This window comes from Dryobates pubescens, chromosome 35 (genome assembly GCF_014839835.1).
Source record: "Dryobates pubescens isolate bDryPub1 chromosome 35, bDryPub1.pri, whole genome shotgun sequence".
Classification (NCBI taxonomy): Eukaryota; Metazoa; Chordata; class Aves; order Piciformes; family Picidae; genus Dryobates; species Dryobates pubescens.
In genome coordinates, this window is record NC_071646.1 from 4735654 (window position 1) to 4756906 (window position 21253).

The 21253-nt window shown below is 47.4% G+C and overlaps 1 protein-coding gene across 7 annotated transcripts in view; it reads right to left on the reverse strand.

The window, feature by feature from the left end:
• Positions 1-1995: 1995 nt before the first annotated feature.
• SYT6 (synaptotagmin 6) overlaps positions 1996-21253 on the reverse strand; it is a 35138-nt gene continuing 15880 nt past the window's right edge. For 3 of the 7 annotated variants that reach the window (XM_054176395.1, XM_054176392.1, XM_054176396.1), the window contains exons 2-7: positions 18182-18435; positions 15376-15934; positions 12125-12245; positions 10473-10644; positions 8526-8676; positions 2000-3744 (exon numbers count right to left, since the gene is read on the reverse strand). In XM_054176395.1, the coding sequence (XP_054032370.1) occupies positions 3673-3744; positions 8526-8676; positions 10473-10644; positions 12125-12245; positions 15376-15934; positions 18182-18351 (1245 nt within the window). In that variant the 5' untranslated portion in view covers positions 18352-18435 and the 3' untranslated portion in view covers positions 2000-3672. Of the gene's footprint in view, positions 3745-8525; positions 8677-10472; positions 10645-12124; positions 12246-15375; positions 15935-18181; positions 18519-21253 lie in introns of all 7 variants that reach the window. The other 4 variants (XM_054176391.1, XM_054176393.1, XM_054176390.1 and 1 more) reach the window with 3 other exon arrangements.

Below are 21253 nucleotides of genomic sequence, written 5' to 3' on the forward strand. Positions count from 1 at the left end.
TACCATTCTCAGGTCAGTGGGAGGGTGCCTGGCTGGGACAGTTCCTCAGCCCTCTGGCCCCTCATAAGGAACGGCTCAAGGGACCCATGGGATTTCCCTTCTCCCCATGTCCCCATGGTTAAACCAGCACTCATGGAGGCACAGCACGTCAGTGTCTCTTACTCTTCCTGCAGTCAGTCTGTGAAATTGGAGACTCTGAAACTAAAACAAATAAAAGAAAGGGGGAAGAAAAACAAAAGGAAGGTCTGGGAATGCTTGTGTGTGTTGATTTTGTTTGCAGTACTCAAAATAAAATAGGCCTTTCATTTGTGGCTGCTTGCAGACTTTACAATGTCAGCAGTGACCAGCACATGGTTTGTGACCACCTCCTTCCCTGGCCCATGTGCCCAGCAGCAACGTATCAGAAGGTGCCACTGGCCACCCAGCACCACTCATCCCAGCACGCTGCCAGCAGGCTGGCATGGCACACAAGGACCCACAGCAGCACCATCCTTCCCAGCAAGGCAAATTCCCCTTCGCAGTGAGGCTCAAAGGAGCATGATGGCAAATTCTCCCACAGGACATGGCCTTGTGGTGGACCTCTGGATTTTGCTTGTTAATGTAAACTGCCCTGTGAGTTACTGTTGTAGGTAAGTGTGGCATGGCAAGCGAGGAGAAAGCAAGCAACTTAACTAATCCTGGGGTGGCACTTACACCAGGCTCAGCTCCTTGTCAGAGTTATAATCCCTCCCTAGATGAAAGTGAAATATTTGCACTTGTACAGTTCATCTTGGTTCCATTAGTGTGACCAATGTTCTTGAGTGGCTGCACTGAAGCGGTGACAAACACACAATGGTTCCATTATCCCCTCCCCGAGAGATGTGGCAAAATCTCAGCATTTAAAACGTAAGTGTAGGGGGTCTGAGCCATCCAGGCGTGGGTGTTATTCACTAGCGTGAGATCCAGTTTTCCAGCAATGCAAGTGACAGTCAGCAGTGAGTGGAAATTGATTATCGGTGTGAAGGGAGGATTAAAAATAGAAACTTTGTGTCAAACCCCACGTATGTTTTGACTAAATCCTAGCTAACAAGAAGAATGGGGGAAAGACAGAGATTATACAAAGAACACCAAAACCCAAGAAGCCAGGATTAAAGAAGAAAAGGATTTGAGTGGGTTAGTGCAATTAATGACTGCCAAGTGCCATCCTGCATCCAGCAGCGACAACTGTGGCTTCTCTTAGGAACCTCTTTCGTCACAGGCACTTCCAGCTCCTGGTGCTATCTCAGGAAGCTCCATTCAGTTCAGGTCAAGGTTGCAGGGGCTTGAAGTCAGTATTTGACCCATCCACCACTGTTAGTCAGCTGGTTAGAAATCCTTTCCCACAACAAGACCTGGACCATTCCCAGAAAGGATGGGCTGCCCTGACAGCTGTTTCCCTCTGTAGATATATACAGTGCCTATTACTGGAGAGCTGATGCAGTTTTACCACCTTGTTGTTTCAATCACCTGTAAGCATTTCTAATACAGAATCACAGAATCACCAAGGTTGGAAGAGACTTCAAGGATCATCAAGCCCAACCTGGCACCACAGACCTCATGACTAAACCATGGCACCAAGTGCCACGTCCAATCCCCTCTTGAACACCTCCAGGGATGGGGATTCCACCACCTCCCTGGGCAGCACATTCCAATGGCTAACAACTCTCTCTGGGAAGAACTTTCTCCTCACCTCCAGCCTAAACTTCCCCTGGTGCAGCTTGAGCGTGTGTCCTCTTGTTCTAGTGCTGGTTGCCTGGGAGAAGAGACCAGCCCCCTCCTGGCTACAACCTCCCTTCCAGTAGTTGTAGACAACAATGAGGTCTCCCCTGAGCCTCCTTCTCCAGGCTAAACAATCCCAGCTCGCTCAGCCTCTCCTCATACGTTTATTTCCCTCTGTGACTGGTGCTCAGCAGTTCCCCAAGGGCTGTGCACTCAGTGTCCCAGGACAGCCAGGAACTGCAGGGTTTATGGCCTAAAAGTGTCTGCTCCAGCTCACACAGCCTGCCCTCACTCCATGCCAGGGGCTGTCATTGGCACATTTTAGAGCTTCCACTGTGATTACTGCAAAATCACACCACACACAGTCGCTGCTTTCACGACAGGAGGTATTTCACCAGACAAGGCAAGACTTACAAATAAAAGGAGATTTTTATTTTTATTGAGTTTCTGCCTCTATAGCACATGGCACATAAACTTAAGACACGAGGTGTGATGAGAAATTAGGTGTTTGGCCTTCACTGAAGAAAGGATTCATCTTACCCACAAAAAATGATGCCAACAAATGCCCTCTTCTGCCAGTCGTAATGTTCAGTGAAGGCTGATGCTGTGACATTTAGGGAGATGGAAACTGAAGCTGACCTGGAGACTGTGGCTGTTCTGCTAACCCCATGTGAGGAGGAATGGCTGCCTTGCTAGCAAATTCTATTTTTAAGAGGAAACCAAAATATTTGCATTTACTTAATCACAGTGGAAGAAGCAGCACTGATGCTCTTTTTAACTCAGAGAAAATCCACTGTGAGAAAGTGTCCAAAATTCACAGCTGTCTGATAAGGATCAGCTGATTTAGCTCGTATTTGGGGTGCCATTACTCCATTTTTGGCCTCTGCAGCCAAGGAGCCAGCAAAGCTTCATTTCTTTCCAAACTTGAGCTTCCTCTAGGGTTTGCACCTCAGAAATTACTTTTATTAAGGAAGTGCTGATAGTTCAAGACAAAAGTCTGGAAGGTTGTTTTTTTTAAGCACTGTTTGTGTCTCTCTATTTCTCTTTCCCCTTTATGTTCACCCTTTGCTAGTAAGGATAATGTAAGGAATAAAGATCTAGTGTCCATGCAAGGGTGTCACCTATTTCTGTAACGTCTTTTATGTTCACACCCCTCTTGTGGCAACAGAATTCTCTCCACTTGGACAAGGCAGTGATGCACAGGGAGGATGAATGAGCAGCAGCTACAAAGGGGGCTTCAGAAACTGTTCATGCAGGGAGCTCTAGGGACACTTCAAATACAGGGAAAAAAACACCCCAGGTTTTCCCCCCCTCCTGAGGCAACTGAGAGCACTTTTTTATATATGACCAAAGGAATTTGGGATACACACTGCACAAACTTCTAACAGCTCATGAACACCTCTACACGGACAGAAACCTGTGAACACGCTGTTGGCCCTGGGCTGAGCACAAGGACAGGGCTGTTGAAGGCCAGGAGAAGCATCTTTTGCTGCAGCTCTTCCACGCTGGTGCAGGCGGCAGGGCCAGTCCCCGTGTCCCTTGCTGCCACCCACGCTGTCGGTACACCTTCAGAGCATCTTGGCACTTTTCCAGCCTTCACACACACACACACTAAAAACTATTTTACATATTATTTTACAGACCAAACATCCAGCCCTTGTCTCAGTCCACCTTCTTCCTCTGGAAACAGAGCCGTACAATAAAAGCCACAAAAAAAACCCCACACCCCAAAACAAACCAAACATCACCTTGGGAGACAAATTAGACAAAGACAAATTTGACCACAAAACAGGTTTCTGCCTTTACTTACGCAGAACAACTAGACTGGAAAAGTCTGGCTGCTGCTGCTGCCACTCAGCAACAAATCACTGAGACTCTGGGCCAAGTGTGCAAAAATAACTTGGTTCAGTCCCGTTCCGCTGGCTGCGCTCCGCATCACGGCGTGGGTGGTGGTTTGGGGGAGGGACAGGAGCCCTGGCTGTCGAAGCTCGCTGCCCGGCCGTGCCACTGGGTGGGAGAAGGAAAAGAGGGAGTCTGAGCAGATGGGAGAGGCTGTTGGAAGCCCTTCAAGCCCCGCAGCACGGTGCCGGCTGCGGCTCCGAGGGCCTCTCCCCTGCTCTGCCCTGTTTCAGCTTATTGGTTGCCGGCGTTTAACCACGGGGGGAGGATTACTGAACCATTCACTTGGTTGCTTTATAAATCAGTTCACAGTTCACAGGGCTGCTCTCTCTCTCTCTCTCACACACACAAAGAAAATGAAAGGAAGGATAAACAAGATCTGTGTGTGCTGTGAACACCAAGTTTAGCTTTCTGCTCTTTCCCGGTTTGCTGCTGTCTCTTTTCTGCCTAATTGCACAACTACTTGAGTCTCTCCAGTCTGGTAGCCTGACCACACAGAAGCTGTGTCCACACTGCCACATTTTCCACTTTCTCAAAGAGAAAATCAGATCAGAGAGGCGGTGGATGTACCAAACAATGTGGGGGTTTTGCCATACTTATGGGATCATGAATCATTCATCTGCCTTGAGGGCCATTATTGTAACTCAAACCCATTATTCCTCATTTTGAGTGCTTGCCCAGCTCACCATCTTCTTTTATTAAACTAAAATGACAAATGATAGACGTCTCCCAGAGACAACAGGAGGCATGGTACTTCCACTGCTTCATCCCCCCCGCCGGATCAATTCCCTCTTCTCTTACATAAGCAGAAGCTCTTTGCTAACTAATATTAATGCTCTAGCATGTATGAATTTCAATTCTGTGGGGGAAAACTCATTTGGCAAATCAAACTTCACCCTGGGTGTCATCACTCTCTTCACAAGGGTGTGTTTTGATGGCCAAGAATTCAGTCCAGTTTCCTTCCCCAAAGAGACCAGTCAGTGTAGAGTAACTCACCATCTTTCATCAGGGCTGAGCAGAAATTAGTGAATGAAGGAGCTGAAAGGTTGTTCTTCCAAACAGGCTACCTTGAGGTAAGAAAGCAGTTTCTTCTGTTTCTCATGACAAATGTATTTGCTAAAATCCTTGAGGAACTGATAATGTGGATGCAAATCCCCATGAGAATTACCAATAAAAGAGCAGAGAAGCAGAAATTACAATAGAAATGGGCTTTTGGCAGAGTCCTCAACAGGCTGCTTGCCTTGTCCTGCCTGCAGTTATATTTGCTACTCCAAAAAAGTGATGAAAACTCTTCCAGGACTAGGTGCAAGTGACCAGTGTGCCATGAGGAACTCGGAGATACTTCTCCTTCAGTTAATTAGAAAAGGTGAACCATCGTTGTGTAATTAACAGTCAGAAACTGGAAACAGTTCAGTGAAAGTCAAACGTGCCCCAAAGTCTGGAAGAGGCTGGTTTTGCATAGCTTTAAAGATAAATGACTGTTCTTCATTATGGACATGAATTAGCTCTCAGCAAAGTTATTGGGTTTTATCTGGAGAAATAGTTTAAACAAATAAATGCTCCCATGCTGAATGTCAGAGGGACTTTGGCAACATCAAAGACCCCTTCTGCACTGCACTGATGCTGCTGCTCTACAGTATAGGACAGGGTTTGTCTTTCCCAGATAACAGAGACATTTCCAGTTTTCAGAGGTCCCCTTGAAAAGCCTACAAAGACTCACTCTTTAGATTTCTTTTTACAGACACATCACTTAACCTGGCTGAGGGATGTGGCAAGAAATGCAGAAGAAATGGCGATGGGTGGGATGGCTGAGGCACACCTGAGAGGCTGAGGCACACCTGAGGCTGAGGCACACCTGAGAGGCTGAGGCACACCTGAGAGGCTGAGGCCACAGCAGACAGTGCAAGCAGGACCTTGGGGCTAAAACTGGGAACAAGGTTTGTGCCAAGGGCAAAAGGTTGCTGTCAGAAGAATGCAACAGCAAGTGGGATTCTCATCCTCTGCTCACAAACTCTCCTTCTGAATGGCTGTGTGAGGAGGTCACTACTTAGAAGCCTGTAATTAATGATTCACTCACACATGGTCTGGTTTTAATGATGACAGTCATTAAAGAAGCACAATCATTACAGTGTGTTGCTCTCTGTTGATAAATAGGGAGCAACCAGAGACATGAAATGTAACAGAAGCAAGTTCCCTAAAGACTCCGGCAATGAGAGAAACGAAAGAGCAACACTGGCTGAGATTCTGAGCTGTAAAAATATGGCATAAGCTCCTTTTTTTTTTGGCCAGAGTTTTTTCACAGCACACCAGGCCAGGCAGCTTGTGTGTGTCATGAAGAAACTGCAGGTTCCCACACCCTGGTCTTCACCCATCTGTGGTGCTGAGCTGTGCAAGGAGGGGGCAGCTTGCAGGCAGCATGGGGATAAAGCAGCAGGCAGGAGCAGCTCTGTGCTCCTGGGCTAACAGCTCCAGTCATCCATTGCTCCATTTACACATTCAGAGAGACAAATCAACCCCAACTCTCTTGCTTCCAGTCGAAGATCAAGCACTCAATCAGGAAAGACACTGAAGTACTGCAGAGGCTGCTACTGATCAACAGAGCAAACAGAGCAGAGCATGAGGATCAGCTAGAAAGGAAATGCTCCATTTGCTGGTGCCTAGCTGCAAATGCTCTTGAACATGAAGATGAGAAAGATGACTGCTCAGGGTGGTAGCACAGCCTGAGCTCACCACACAAAGATACAAGAACGAAAAAGGAACGGAGGGTCAGCAGCCTCTCATTCAGAACCTGTGGTGAAGGATGTATCCCCTAGGGAGCTGGCAGCCCATGGGCCTGAACCAGGGGGCTGGCAGGTGGCTCTGTCCATGGCACCACCACCCAGGGATACCACCTGGCCTGGGCAGCCACCCTGTGCATGGGGACCTGGCACTGATGACACAGGATACAAAGGCCAAATTGCTTTTCAAAAGTGCACAAACACCTGTGGAAAAGATGATGTGATTACTTGTAGCCAACAAAGACCATTTCCCATCAGCTTCTCTCCAGGAGCCTGTGCCTTCTCTGCTTGTTGTTTTTAAGCTGCACTAGGGATTTGCAGACAGCAGAGCTGGAACTTAAAAGGGCAAATAAACACAGGGACCATTTGCTTGCTGGCTCTGTGCACCAGAAATACCAGAGCAGATGATCAGAGGCCTTGTTTTTCCCTTTCCTTTCAAGCAGAGCTCCTGACCTGTGCACTGGGGGATGAAATGATTCACTGAGGTTTTTTTTCCAAAGTCTTGGGGGGCTCAGGAGCACTTTTCAAAGCACATTTTAGAAGGTGAGTCATCTTCCATGCCTGCCTTGATTTCTCTGAGTTTTGTCACAATAATTACATCTTTTTCTTTTTTTTTTCCCTTTTTTTCTTCCCCTATTGATTATCAAAAACTTTACATGAGCTTTCTTTCAAACTCCCACCTGCATCTGAAAAATGCTCTAGTAAAGTTAGACTGGAGAAGAAGCTCCTGCCCCTGGGTCAGAGCTGGCAGCAGGCATCATGCTATGAAGACACAGACATGGAGCTGATGATCAAATGGCAGATCACAAAGTGTTTGGGCTGGAACTCAGTGGTCACTGGTGCCCAGCTCTCCATGGCAGTGGGAGATGGCATATGCTGCCTGCCCAACCGGTGATGGCTCATGTGGGTCATGCCAGGGTTTAGCATGGCCAGGCTGGTGACAGCCTGCTACTGCTTACCACCATTACAGTGGCACAGTGGTTTAATTCTGGTTTGATTTACACCAGCTCCACACAGGTGTCCTGACCTCCACTGATGCAGTGTGGGATCACAAAATGCCTCATACCAGTGAGGGGCAAATCTGAGCTTCAGAACCCAGCCTGATGAATGTGAGCTGGGACAGGAGCAAGGAGCAGGGGCCGCATCCTGGCTAGAGGAAAGAGCAGATTTCAGAGGAACACAGGGTTTGCTGCATACTGATTCAGACTACAGTGGAGGATCACCAAGCTTCATATCTGCCTTTCAGCAGAGCTCAGTGTCTGAGCTTCAAGAGGAAAATAAGATTCTCTGGTTTGAAAAGATTTTTACTTTGTGGCTTTGAGGGAAAATGCCTTCTTAGCTCCAGATAGAGTGGGAAGGTTTATTGCCTTAATTGTACTATCACTGGCCACAAATGCTGGCTTTCTTGTCAAGCCTGGAGTGTCAATAGCATTTGTGCCTTTTTCCACATCTCAAGCCTTCAGAATTTATGACCTAAATTGGTCAAAAATTAAAGAGCTCTATAGGAGTGTGAGAAAATGGAGTGCAAGGAGGAAGAAAACGCTAGAGATGGTCAAAATGCTACCCAGGCATTTCAGCCCCATTCTATCATCTGGGGCTGTAACAAGCAATCCTCTTTCTCTGGAGATGCTTTGAGCAATTACATTTGGTCTATTTATTCTCCCTCAAAGCCTTGGAGATGAGTCAACAGGAAAATCTTTAAGGGTGAAGGGGAAAAAAAAGTAAAACAAAAAAAATTGCAACTTGCAATAGGCAACATCCCTGGACAATTTGTTCTGCAATCAGCTGAGCATTCTCCTTCCTTACTGCTCTCAATCTCTATTAAAAAAAAAGGGGGGGGGGGGGAAGAAAAAAAGGCAACCCCCCCAATCTGGTAACAGTCACATCTGTAAATACAGTTGTTGGGTTTTTTTCATTCTTGCTTGCAAGTTCAAGGAGCTATTTTGAGACCAACAGAGATGCTTATTTTCTAGAGTTCATTTCTGGTGAGAAAAATTCCCTCAGCTCTTGTCAGAAAATCCCCAGTGCTAGTAGAAGCTCTCTGAAAGCCTTCAAACAGATCACTCATGCACAGCTCATGCATTAGAAAAAAGGAAGAATAGCTCCACACACCTCTTTGAGAGACTTCTTTACCTCCACTAATGGGTGCCAGTGGGCGATGGGCTTGCGTGGGTACGCCAGCATCTCGTTCCAGTGGTCTCTGCCCAGGCCTTCAGCGTTGACCCCCACACGGCAGACCCCAATGATCTCATTGTGACCTACTCTGAAGAATAACAGAAAATCACAGAATCATAGAATCAATAAGGTTGGAAAAGACCTCAGAGATCATCAAGTCCAACCTGTCACCACAGACCTCATGACAACTAAACCATGGCACCAATTGCCACGTCCAATCCCCTCTTGAACACCTCCAGGGATGGGGACTCCACCACCTCCCTGGGCAGCACATCCCAATGGCTAACAACTCTCTCTGTGAAGAACTTCTTCCTCACCTCGAGCCTAACCCTCCCCTGGCACAGCTTGAGACTGTGTGCTCTTATTCTGATGCTTGTTGCCTGGGAGAAGAGACCAACCCCTTCCTGGCTACAACCTCCCTTCAGGGAGTGGTAGACAGCAATGAGGTCTCCCCTGAGCCTCCTCTTCTGCAGGCTAAACAGCCCCAGCTCCCTTAGCCTGTCCTCATAGGGCTTGTGCTCGAGGCCTCTCCCCAGCCTCGTTGCCCTTCTCTGGACACGTTCAAGTGTCTCAATGTCCTTCTTAAATTGAGGGGCCCAGAACTAGCCACAGAACTGGACAACACGATCACCTCTGGCTTAGACTGCCCCTGCACTGTTTAGCCACAAGTTCTGACCCCACACCATCAGTGCCACTGTGTGGCATATTAAGGGCACGGACCCCTGAGATGTTGCCGACTTGACCCCTGTAGATAGCTCAGAAATGATCAGTTTATTGCAAGGACACACACAGCAGTTGAAAGCAATCCTGTTCCTAGCAGTACTTTTCCCCTTTAGCCACGCAAAAGTCATCTAAATGGTCATTGGTCAAGCGTTTCAAGCATTTGCGCCACAGAGGCCAACAATAGATGTCCTTCATCTTGTCTGCTCTCTACCCTACCACCTCCCAAAGTTTCATTTTAATGAGTGTGTCTGTTTCTTTATCAGAAAGCTGTGTTTCAGGCTCAAAAGTGATTAACTTGTCTCCTTCAATCCCCACATCTCCCCCTTTTATATGTATATATATAGAGAGAGCCTGCTTCAAAGCCCGATTAACTATTGCTCGCACACAACATACCAGACAAGGAATACAGATCAAAATAAGAGTAAGAATTAACAACCATTCCAAACCAAATTTTACCAACTGTAAACCCCATCCTTACAGTCCTCCAAGAAGATTACCAAGATTACCAATCCCCACACCACTAGACACAGGTCTGGTGAAGGTGTGCTCTTGCATCTGCACAACAGCCTGGTCTTGTCTGTCTGGCCAGCACAGGGGAGGCACCACCATCCCCAGAAATAATCATGGCTGCTTTAAAATCATTTGAACTGTGGATCAGTCCAGGGGCAGAAGCTGGAGGCATGTGTGATGTAGCTGAGCCCAGAAAGATCAGGTACACATTCAGCAATGGACACTTCAGACACCAATTGCTGCTCAGAGCGAGACCATCGGCTGTCTAAAATGTGATGATGGCTTTCAGGACAAGCAAATAGTGAACAAGGACACTCAGGAAAATGTCATAAAACAAAGCATTACCATAAAGCTCTGGGCAACCTGATCTAGTTGAAGATGCCCCTGCTTACTGCAGAGGGGCCTTTGGAGGTCCCTTCCAACTCAGAACATTCTATAATTCTATAAAGGGTTTTTTTTAACCATACCTCTTGTCCTAGCAGGTAGTTTTCCATAACCACAAATACCACTTGAACAGTAAATCACTAGGGACAGATTGATTCAAGAGAGCTGTGCAATCCAAGCCCTGATACTGAGGAAGATGGCTGCTGAGCACCCAACCAGCACCCAAAAGTTGTTTTCCCCTCCAGCTCTCCAGAGCCTCCTACCTACCTATCGTAATCCATGACGGAGATCAGCAGACTGACTTGATCCATGTTTTCTGGGGGAATGTCAAAGATTATTGCTTCATTGTAAGTTGGATTCAGTGTGTTTTTCTTGATGGTGGTTTTCTTCTTTTTCAGTCTTCGCCCATCACAGAGCAAAGACACTTTGACATATGGGTCTGGAGAGGAAGAGAGAGGAAAAGCTCTTCTATATATGGAGGCTCAGTTTGTTACCCTCACCATACAGAAACAGCATCACTGAAGGATGGACTGCAAGGTACCATGAGCCAAAGGCACTTCTCAAAGGTACTTCTAGAAAGAGGGATGTCTGTGTACCAGGGGAATCCACCGTTTCTCGTACTGGTGTGAGTGCTGACATGGAAGACCAGCACCACAGACTCTTCAGAGGAGAAGAGCAGCTGTTTCCACCAGGTTTTCTGTGCTAAGGGTTTGCAGGCATAAGAAGGCACATTCCAAACCAAGAGCCCAGTGAAGATAATGATATCAGAAGATGACAATGGGCACTGGGTGCTCAGACATTCTAGCATGCCACGGACAGCAAACCCCTACAGTTTTCAAAACTTGCCTAAGAGAGCAAAATGTAACACGGCATCTGGAGAATCCAGACAGGCAGGGGGGGTGTTTTGCACTGCATTGCCCCCCCAAACTATCAATTGCTAACACCACGTGGCAGCTGCAGTGACAGGAGAATTTTGAAACCTGTTTTCCCAACATCAGAGAGCAGCAGAAAGAAAAGGCACTAGGGGAGCTCTGCTTCCCTGGCTGAACATAGCACAATGCCCTCAAGCTGCAAGCAGCCTCTGTTTGCTGCAAGGGCTGCCCAGGTGATTTCAACAGATTTTCCAGTGACAGTAAACATGCAATGTGTGGTTACAGAAATGCTTTCCCAGCTTCCTCTGCAGCCTCAGTTCTCAGACATTTCATATGGCATCAAGCTCCAACTGAGCAGAAATGTTTTCTGCAGAGATCTTTTGCTGTAGTGCTACTGACTTCTGTACAAGTCAGGAGTGAAGTTCAAATACTCTGATGCTGAGCTCTGGAAAAGAAACTGCTTTTTATCTTGAAACCCATGCTGAGTTTGAAAGCCAACTCTTTGGAGCTGTGAATGCATAAGGTCTTCAGGTGGCTTTGAGCCTAATGTTTGAGTACTGGCCACTGAAATGAAGGATGTACTTCAACCGGGATTTGCCCCGGTGGCCCATGAGGCTTTCCTAATCTTGGGATGAAATGACTGATTCTGGCTGGAGGAGATTTTCTGGTGGAAAACTTCCTGCTCACATAAAACTGCTGGAGCCAGTATCTGCAACAGATATGAGGTATCCAGCCCAAAAGATGGCTCAGAGCTTTGCCCCTGCAAGCTCTTCAGTGGGAAGGGGAACAGCTGGCAGGCTCCTTCAATAGCACGTTCATGGATATAGTCACCTTCCATGGATTCATCCCCTTAGGAATGGGTTTGAAAGATAAAGCTACTTTACATTATCGGTTTATAGCTAACACACAGACAAATCTCTGTCAGGTGTGCCCATGATGCTACAGCCTTGGCACCAAGACTTATGCCTGCTAACCTTTGAGGCTACCTTGAGAGAGGAGGAGAAAGCAGGGATGCAGTGTGGCCCTTCTCGGCCATGGAGCACCTACCTGAGTATCCAGTGATATCCATAGCTTTGAGGTTCCTGCATTTAATGACTGTTAAGGTGAGGCGACCTGCAGTTGGCAAATAACAAAGGGAAAACATGATCTCTCCCAGGTCCACGCTTTCCTTCAATAAAACAGAGGAGACATTGTATTGGAAACATGCAAGAACCAGCCAGGCTGCCTCCAGCCTCCACCACCATGCCTCGTGCACTCAAACAGGCTCTGCTCTGCTCTATCACTCTCAGCCCTTTGCTGTGTGGTGGTGCTTCCAGTGAATCCTAACATTCTTTGGCTAAAGTGAATGAAGGGAACGGGGGAAAAATGTGTGTCCTAATGTTGCAGCTTCAAATCACTTCCTCAGCAGGGTTTGAGCTCCCTGCTGCACAGTTACAGCTCACGGTCTCCTGCGTCTGCTCCATTGCTTAGGCAGAGCCAAGTGAAATCAGGACATTAAGGACATCAGATCAGTATCAAGTTTTGTTTGAATGTACATCTCCCAGTGCCATGTGTGTGACACCAACATCTGTTTCCTCAAGTGAAGGGATGTAGCACAAACAGAGTGAGGTCACAGGGAGGTGAGACCTGCACAGGCAGCAGGGCTGTGTGCTCTGGCTGTGCAAGTTCCTCAGCTGACTTTCTGGTACAGCCATTGGTCAGTAACAGGGCTGGGGGACTTTGCTGGTACCAAACGCTTTGGCAGAGAGTGCAGATGGCTCTCAGTAACAGGGTGATTTTCTCTGAAGCTGGGCATGAATTACAAGATGGTTACAGACCAGGGTTACATAGCTTTAAAACAGAAGAGACCCATGAAGTGGTTGAACTATTCAGTGGCAGCTGAGCTTGTAGGCTGTGACATACTATTATCATTTGGACAAACAATCCCTCTGAGATGCCTTCAAACAGCTAACAAGCACAGGTGTGTATATGTATATCAACAGTGAATTAACCAGTAGATGGCACTCAGAAACATTTGGTAGCTTCTGGACTACAGAGGTCAATACAATTTACTCCTTTAATGCTCCGTAATACAATTATCACACCTCATTCTTAGCCCCTCTTGTACATGCAGCCTTATCTACTACACCTCCTGAAAGCTCAGGCTATCAGTGCCTTGCTCGCAGGAGCTCAGGAAAAAGAAAATAAGCAAACCAAGAGTATCATTTAAACTAGAAAACACTCTCTTCTGAAGTCAGCAGGAAGGTTTCCAAACACTTCCCAAAAATGGGTTTAAAGGGAGAAAAAAAAAAAAGTCATGTTTTCTACATGCAGATCCCACATCTGTAGAGCAAACAGCCTGTTTATTTTTAGAAAGGGAGTGCTTGATTTGTTTCAATATGATCTAATGATCTGCTGAAAAGGAGTTGTAGCTGTTAGGAGTAGAATGATGGAACTAGAAAGAGGAGTAAAGGCATTAGGCCCTTACAGCTTTGCTAAGTGTTAGGAGAATAGATCTTGTTGATAGATGAGAGTTTTGCCAAATGATTTCCTTCTTGTCCGCTGGTAAGGCAAAGATTAGATATTTATTGCACTTAGACATTCAGAATACTAATGAGCCTTACACAAAAGTCTTGATTCTTGACAAGGCTGCTTGGAAATAAATTGTGAATGTCCTCAGGCACAGCATGGATGAAAGAAGCAGCAGCAGCCAAACGTTTTCTGGACAGCGCAACAGATAACCAAACTTGTAAGTGTCTCAACAAATGTTGTCTTAGAAGGTGCTGCTTGCTGGTAGATAAAGAGTTTCAGACTCTCACCCACTCAGAGTTCCCACTCTGATCTCCTGCTCGCCTTAATGAACCACTGTTAAGAGATTGTTCCTTGCAACCAGGCACACAGGAGCGTAAGTGGCGTCCTGCGGGTACATTATCTTCTTGTAGCTTACAGACATTGGGACACTTCCAAAATTCCTAGCAGTACCTCTTAGGAAATAATGGAAGCTCTGAATCAATAACCTCTGCAGACCTGAAACCAAAAATGTTTCCCTGATTCACAAGCTGTACAGTCATTAATTAAGCAGTGGAGTGCTAGCCACCTGAACGGCTCCTATCATCCCTTAAGTGCGCTCCTCTCTCCGTGCCCACACGATTGATCTGATGTATTCTTAGTCACCCAAAGCTTTCCTTGGCTATTATGAAAACTGTATTTACCCTTCTCATTTTTAATTAAACAGAAGTGTCCTTGGGTGTGTTACAGCTGGCTTAGATGCACCATTTCCCAAAGAGTGGCCCAGAGAGAATGAGGGCATGGCACCAAATGATGCCCTCGACATTCTGTGGGTGTATAACGTGTCTTGGCCATGATGGTGGTTCTGCTCCTCTCACACCACCTTTGGAGGCTTTTCCTTCAATAACCCTTCTGTTGGTGTCTCTCCATCTTTGTGTGTGTGTGTGTGTGTTGGTTTTTCTTTCCCATTAAATTAGTTTACTTAGCTAGGAAAACATCCACTGTTTCTTGCAGAACCCTCCCAGTGAAACACACACCACACACAGGTTAAAAACTCCATAATCTTCTCCTGCCACTTCACGGTCTATGTGCTTTTACTCTGGTGAGACCAAGTGTTACCCTTTTCCAGTTTAATTCCTACCATGTAACAAAGATTTGTTCCCCAAAAAGATTGTGAAGCCCTGGAACAGGCTGCCCAAGGAAGTGGCAGAGTCACCATGCCTGGAGGGTTTAAAAGCCTCCATGTGGGGCATGGTTCACTGGTGATCTGGCAGTGCTGGGTTAATGGCTGGACTGAATGATCTTAAAGATCTCTTCCAACCAAAACAATCCTATGATTCTAAGTCATGGGGGTCACATCAATCACTAGGAAAGATCTGTCAGAGTCTGTGCTCTCAGCCACAGGGGTGAGGAGATCTCATAACCCGGTTTCAGAAATAACATGAAATGACGAAGATGACAACTGACTTGGAATCCAACTAAAGCAGTTCAATCATTTGTTTGCCCTCAGAATCAGCCAGGTCCTCCTGGGAGGACAGTGGAGGAGCAAGCAGCTATTATGTAGAGGTTAATGTCATTGCCTCTGCGCTCGGCGATCGATGGGACAAGGTGACTCCTGCCAGCTCCCTGCAATACTGGAAGTGGCTCAGACTTTTCCCTCTCTGATGCTTGGCTTCACTTTCAGAGGGAATGCAACCCACCCCCTGCCCCCACCAAGCTCTGGACATACTCAATACCTGTCCTCCACACCAACAGGTACCATGTACCCCAGCACCACAGAGCAGGCAGGACCCACCACAGCAGATACTCACCGTTGTTGCGTACTGAATGTCCTTCCAGATGGAAGTCTCCCGGGAAAGGTCTGAGTCCTCAAACAGGTTCTCCAAGATAACTTCTCCTATCATGTCATGTCTGGAGAACCTGTCGAAGTCAAAGACGCTCAGGTGGAGCTTCCTGCTCACCAGCTCCTCATGGGGCACAGGGAAGTGGAAGGACTCATCGAAGGTGGGATTCAGAGTCTTCCTGTGGACTCGTGTCTGGAACTTGCGCTTTCTATCAGGCAGGAGGTAGATCTTCACGTAGGGATCTGAGCTGCCGCAGAAGTCTTTGGCTGGCAAGTCAAAAGCCCTGAGAATTCGGACGGTCAGCGTCTCGGTCTCATAGTCATACTTGAGAGTGAAGTTAATTTTCCCACAAGTTTTTGATGCCTCTTTCTTAGGGTCCTCAGAGTCAACAGATTTTTGCTTATAGAGTTCAGGCTTGATGCGACCGATGCTGGTCGGCTGCTCAGCCACCTCCGGTGAGTCCATGCCGTAGTCCATGCTGGACACGTGCATCTGCCGAGGAAGGTGCCTCTTGAAGGAGATGTGCCTGCAGGAGGAAGACACAACAGTGTTTGCCATTCCCAGGACATTTCTCTCCTTTTTCTCTGCTGGACTACTGATGCTGGGAAGCAGAGAGAGCACAAGAGTGAGTGTACCAGGTGCTCCTGACCTCTACAGGAACCATCTCCAGTATGGAAATGAACACTGAAGGAAACACTGCCAGCAAATTCCCTAACTTTCCGAGTGGCAAGCTTCACTTTTTCACCTATTATGCAAATAATAGCCCACAGCTAAATATATGAGACCAAACAGCTCCTTAACCAGGCCATAGACAACCCAGTGTGGAGAATTTTTCCCACCCACTATCCTTGCAGTTCCAAGATCCTGGCACTAAGCTTCCCTCAGGCAGAAAAAAAAATACAAACAAGCAGCTCAGAAAGTTAGGGTTTTATTCTGGGTATTGGTGCTTCCAAACTTCTCCAACAGACTCTCATCAGAAACTGGTAGATAATTCCTGACAGGGAGGAGAGCAGAGCCTCATCTGGGAGCTGTCTCTAGCCTTAAGCTCCCCTCCAGCATGAGGGGCACTGTGTGCAAGCAAAGCTTTATCTAAGCAAAGCATAAAAGCTTTCTGTGGACTCACAGCATTATTGGAGATTATCTTTTGTTTACAAGAGCAGAACATGGAGTTATTCAACCATACTAAGAACTTGCACAGCCAGAGCACTAACTTTTGGTGATAAGTGGTGCTCTGAGACCTCACTTCTTTCCTCAAAGGCATTTTGGCCTGGGCTAGTCTAGGCTGTGAGTCAGAGATCCCAAATGGCTGAGGTTGTTCCCCAGAGTCCCTGGACCTGGCTGCCTGCCTGTTTCATGCTGGGCTCTTTCACTCGAGAAAATGGATTTGAAACCTTCCCACGTACAACCAAGTCCTACTTTGTTTGTCCTAATTCAGACAGGCTGAGCTTTTGCTTTCTCCTCTGTTGGAAAGGTGTAATGACAGCAGAATGAGTGTGTGCATGGCAGAGAGGCCACCAGCTGTCCAAAAAGCAGAGCAGTTAAATAGAGGAGTGTGTGGCACAACTGCAGTTGTCACCAAGTTGATTTTAACTCCAGTTTCTTCAAACAGAAGGCTGAGATCAGTGTCTTATTAATCCTGCAAGACTGCAGCTGATTTTCTGAGCAATGCCTCCTTTGGCAGGGGCAGTCCTGCACACACCATGGCATGGCCAGCAAAGAGAGCAGGAGTGCTGGGACACAGCCAGGACCCTGCCATCCCCCTCTCCTGTCCTAGTTTCACAGCCTTCTGTGCCAAGGACGAGGTACCGTATTTCTCAGTATTGTTGCCAAGGTGTCCCAAGGTTTGTGGAGCCTGTTCCTGATCTCCTGAGTGAGATGTTCAGAGGCCTGTCCCCAGCTGAGGCAGAGACATGCAGAGCACAAGCCCTGGCACAGCTGGTTCCGAGCTGTGCAGCCAGCAAGCATCAGTTCTGCTTATCCGACTGTTCCTGCTGGGAGCCACAACAGCAAGAGAGAGCAGAGAGGACTAATTCTGTCTGACAGCCAACCATCATCGATACCTCAGCCTGCCTCTCATGTGGGAACCAAATTAAAGCCTCCAAAGCACACCAATGGCTTGACACAATGAGGTCAAGTCACAATAATAGGGCTTGAATCCTTGATTGTGTTAAGAGGGCCCACGGTAAGCCAGCCCCAGACACAGCAGTTGGGTAATGACCAGGCTCTGGTAATCCAGCATGCAGGTGGCAGCACTTTCTTTAGTCTCCCTGCAGGTATCTGAACCTGGGACTCCACTGAATGCCTCTCCCAGCTCCCTGAGGAGCTGCTTCCAGAGGAGCAGTGTCTAGAGGAGAAGCATCCAGAGGAGCTGTGTCCAGAGGAGCTGCGTCCAGAGGAGCTGTGTCCAGAGGAGCAGCATCCAGAGGAGCAGCGTCCAGAGGAGCAGCCTCCAGAGGAGCTGTGTGTCCAGAGGAGCAGCGTCCAGAGGAGCAGCGACCAGAGGAGCAGCCTCCAGAGGAGCAGCGTCCAGAGGAGCAGCATCCAGAGGAGCAGCGTCCAGAGGAGCTGTGTGTCCAGAGGAGCAGCGTCCAGAGGAGCTGTGTGTCCAGAGGAGCTGTGTGTCCAGAGGAGCAGCGTCCAGAGGAGCTGTGTGTCCAGAGGAGCAGCATCCAGAGGAGCAGCATCCAGAGGAGCTGTGTGTCCAGAGGAGCAGCATCCAGAGGAGCTGTGTGTCCAGAGGAGCTGTGTGTCCAGAGGAGCTGTGTCCACTCACCTGGTGGAAGATGCAGGCTCGGTGGTTTGCCGCTGGATCCGTGTGCGCCTCATGATGTGGTCTTTCATGGACATCTGGACCTCTGCAGGGATGTCAGGCGATGTGTGGCTGATCTTCACTGCTGCCTCCAGGAAACTCACAGCCCCTGCGTCCTTGAGCTTGTCTGCCATGCTGTCCTTGCTGCAGCCCGCCTCGCTCTGCAGGACGGCCAGGTTAGAAGAAATGGCCTTGTTCCTCCAGGGAACCCAGCACAGCTTCCAAAAGAGAAACAGAAAAACTGCCACCAGGGCCAGTCCACACACAATAACTATCACTGCAAGGAGGCTGACGGAGAGCTCTACAGAGGGAGAGAAGGCAACAGTGACAGGGAGAGGGGAGGAATGGGAAAGGAGAAGAGAAAAGAAATATGGTGAGAAAGCCATAAGTAAAGGGAAGAAACAGTGCAAACTGATTTGTATCACCGCTAATGGAGAGCTCTTAGCAGGTTCTGCAACCAGGAGTCAAATCCAGGTGAGCACTCCCTGAGAGATTCTGCTCCCTGCCCCAGACACATGTGAGGAGAAATGGGTGTCTCCAGATGGCCAGAGCTAGGAAGGTCTGATGCTTAGACTGGCTATGAAACATCATCCCTGCTTTGTTATGTGGCTTCAGCAGACTGCAGAGTCTGAAATCAAGAAGAACTGCAGAACTACATAACAGAAACAAGCTCCAGTGCTTACCAACACAAACTGCCTTTTTTTTTTTGCTTCATACCACAGGTGCTCAGACCCTGCATTTAAAAATAAATCTATCAACCCTGATCCTGGAAGCAGATTGCTGTTGTACTATCAACCCTCACATCTTATCCAGATGTGCCCACAGGGAACAGAAAGTAAATGCCAGCACAAATTTAAAAACCCCAAATCACAAGCTGCTGATGCAGTGAAACCAAACATAGAAGGAGGCTGTACAGCAAGTGCTACACATTCTTCCTTATCCTGAATAGCACAGAAACTGAGTCCCTTTTACCTCATATGTGATGTATTTCAGCATTTTGATCTTTTTCTAGAGAGGAAAGAGCTTCCATGACTATGGCTGAAGAATCAGGAAAGAAGGAAAATATCTATCTATAGATAGATAAATGTGATCCAGACTGTGAAATGATTCACAGCACTTCATAAGAGAAAACACTGACTATTTTGAGTTCCTTTTTAACAGTGTATTGATTCCCAGATTCCCACCAAACCCAGAATTCCAGTAGTTTAGAACCACGAAGAATGCCAATCCCTCAGGATGAAGACAGGTTTTGCTCTGGAGTTCAGTCTGCAGTGTCAGGAGTTCAGGTGATGCAGTCACAGATCACTGTGAGTGCATGGACAGTCCCTTGATTTCCTGCTGTGTTCTTTGTAGTGGCCATAAAGCCACACTCCTTAAATCACCAGAGTGCAAGTCAGGGCAGAAAGAGAGGCAAGAAAATACCAAACACTCCAGCAGGTTAGACACAAATAACCATTGCTTCTCACTAGTATGCTTGGACCACAAACCAGAGGTCACTTCTGTCATGCTGGGATTTGGGGATTCTGTGAAAATCCATCCTTACCAGGCGCTTTAGCTCTTAGGAGATAAACTGGGAAGCTCAGACCTGTGCTTCATCACAGCTGCTGTAAATGGGGTCCCTGACATATGCTTTACCTTAAATAGAAGTTGTAAGACCACCTTCTGTTTCCTTTGGTCATGCAGTGATCAGTTCTGTGTCCAGTTACTGTGTCCAGTTCTGGGCCCCTCAGTTTAAGAAGGACATTGAGACACTTGAACACATCCAGAGAAGGTCAACGAGACTGGGGAGAGGCCTCGAGCACAAGCCCTACAAGGAGAGGCTGGGAGCTGGGGTTGCTTAGCCTGGAGAAGAGGAGGCTCAGAGGAGACCTTATTGCTCTCTACAACTACTTGAAGGGAGGTTGTAGCCAGGAAGGGGTTGGTCTCTTCTCCCAGGCACCCAGCACCAGAACAAGAGGACACAGTCTCAAGCTGCACCAGGGGAAGTTTAGGCTGCAGGTGAGGAGAAAGTTCTTCACAGAGAGAGTTGTTGGCCTTTGGAATGTGCTGCCCAGGGAGGTGATGGAGTCCCCATCCCTGGAGGTGTTCAGGAGGGGATTGGATGTGGCACTTGGTGCCATGGTTTAGTCATGAGGTCTGTGGTGACAGGTTGGACTGGATGATCTTTGAGGTCTCTTCCAACCTTGGTGATTCTGTGATTCTGTTATTCAGTGTAGTTGTAGTAAGACATTTAATGTTTAATGAAATATGAGGAAAGACCAAGTTTTTCTCTTGACAAAATAGCTGAATTTTAAAATTATGTTAAAACCCCAACCCAATAACAATAAAAATACCCCAACCTCAGCACCACTGATCAACCACCCCAGCAAATGAACCCATTTGTATGATCTTTGCCAACATGCTGTCTGGGAATGCAACAGCTACTATACACCTGGGATTTTTGCATCAGTTCTCATAAGTGAAATCTCAAGGAAGCATCAGGCACAAGGTGTGACATCTCCACCAGAACAAAGCAGCTCTGCTGAACACCTGGGAAACCATCTGTTGTTTCTGATACCCCAGAGAAAATGCTCTGCTCTTCCACAAAATCACCCAGTGTAGCAAAGTCACTAAGAGCTTGAGTCAAACCTTCCTGACTGTCCACAGCTTCCTTGACTGGAGAGGAAGGGCTGGAAGCTGGCAGAGTAAAGGCCATCCAGAAGCTTTTGCAACTTTTCCTCTCCCTCACCAGCCTCCTGCACAGGTCAGGCTGCACCATTTATTCTCTGCTGTAGCTCCAAAGTGGACATACTGATCACTGCTGGGGTGAACAAATAGGCTCTGTCTTAATCAATAATAAATAGGATTGTACAAGTCAGCAGTGGAGCTTCCTTAGAGACTTGGCTAAATGAATTCTCACCAAAGCAGAGAGCGCAGAGCTACCACTTTCCTATACTTTGAGCTCAGTCTTGGAATTGTGCCCAGAAAGCTCACTGCCAGTTTCATAAGAAAACTTCAGGACCTGGACTTTCTGCAAGCAGTCTTTGTTGTTACAAA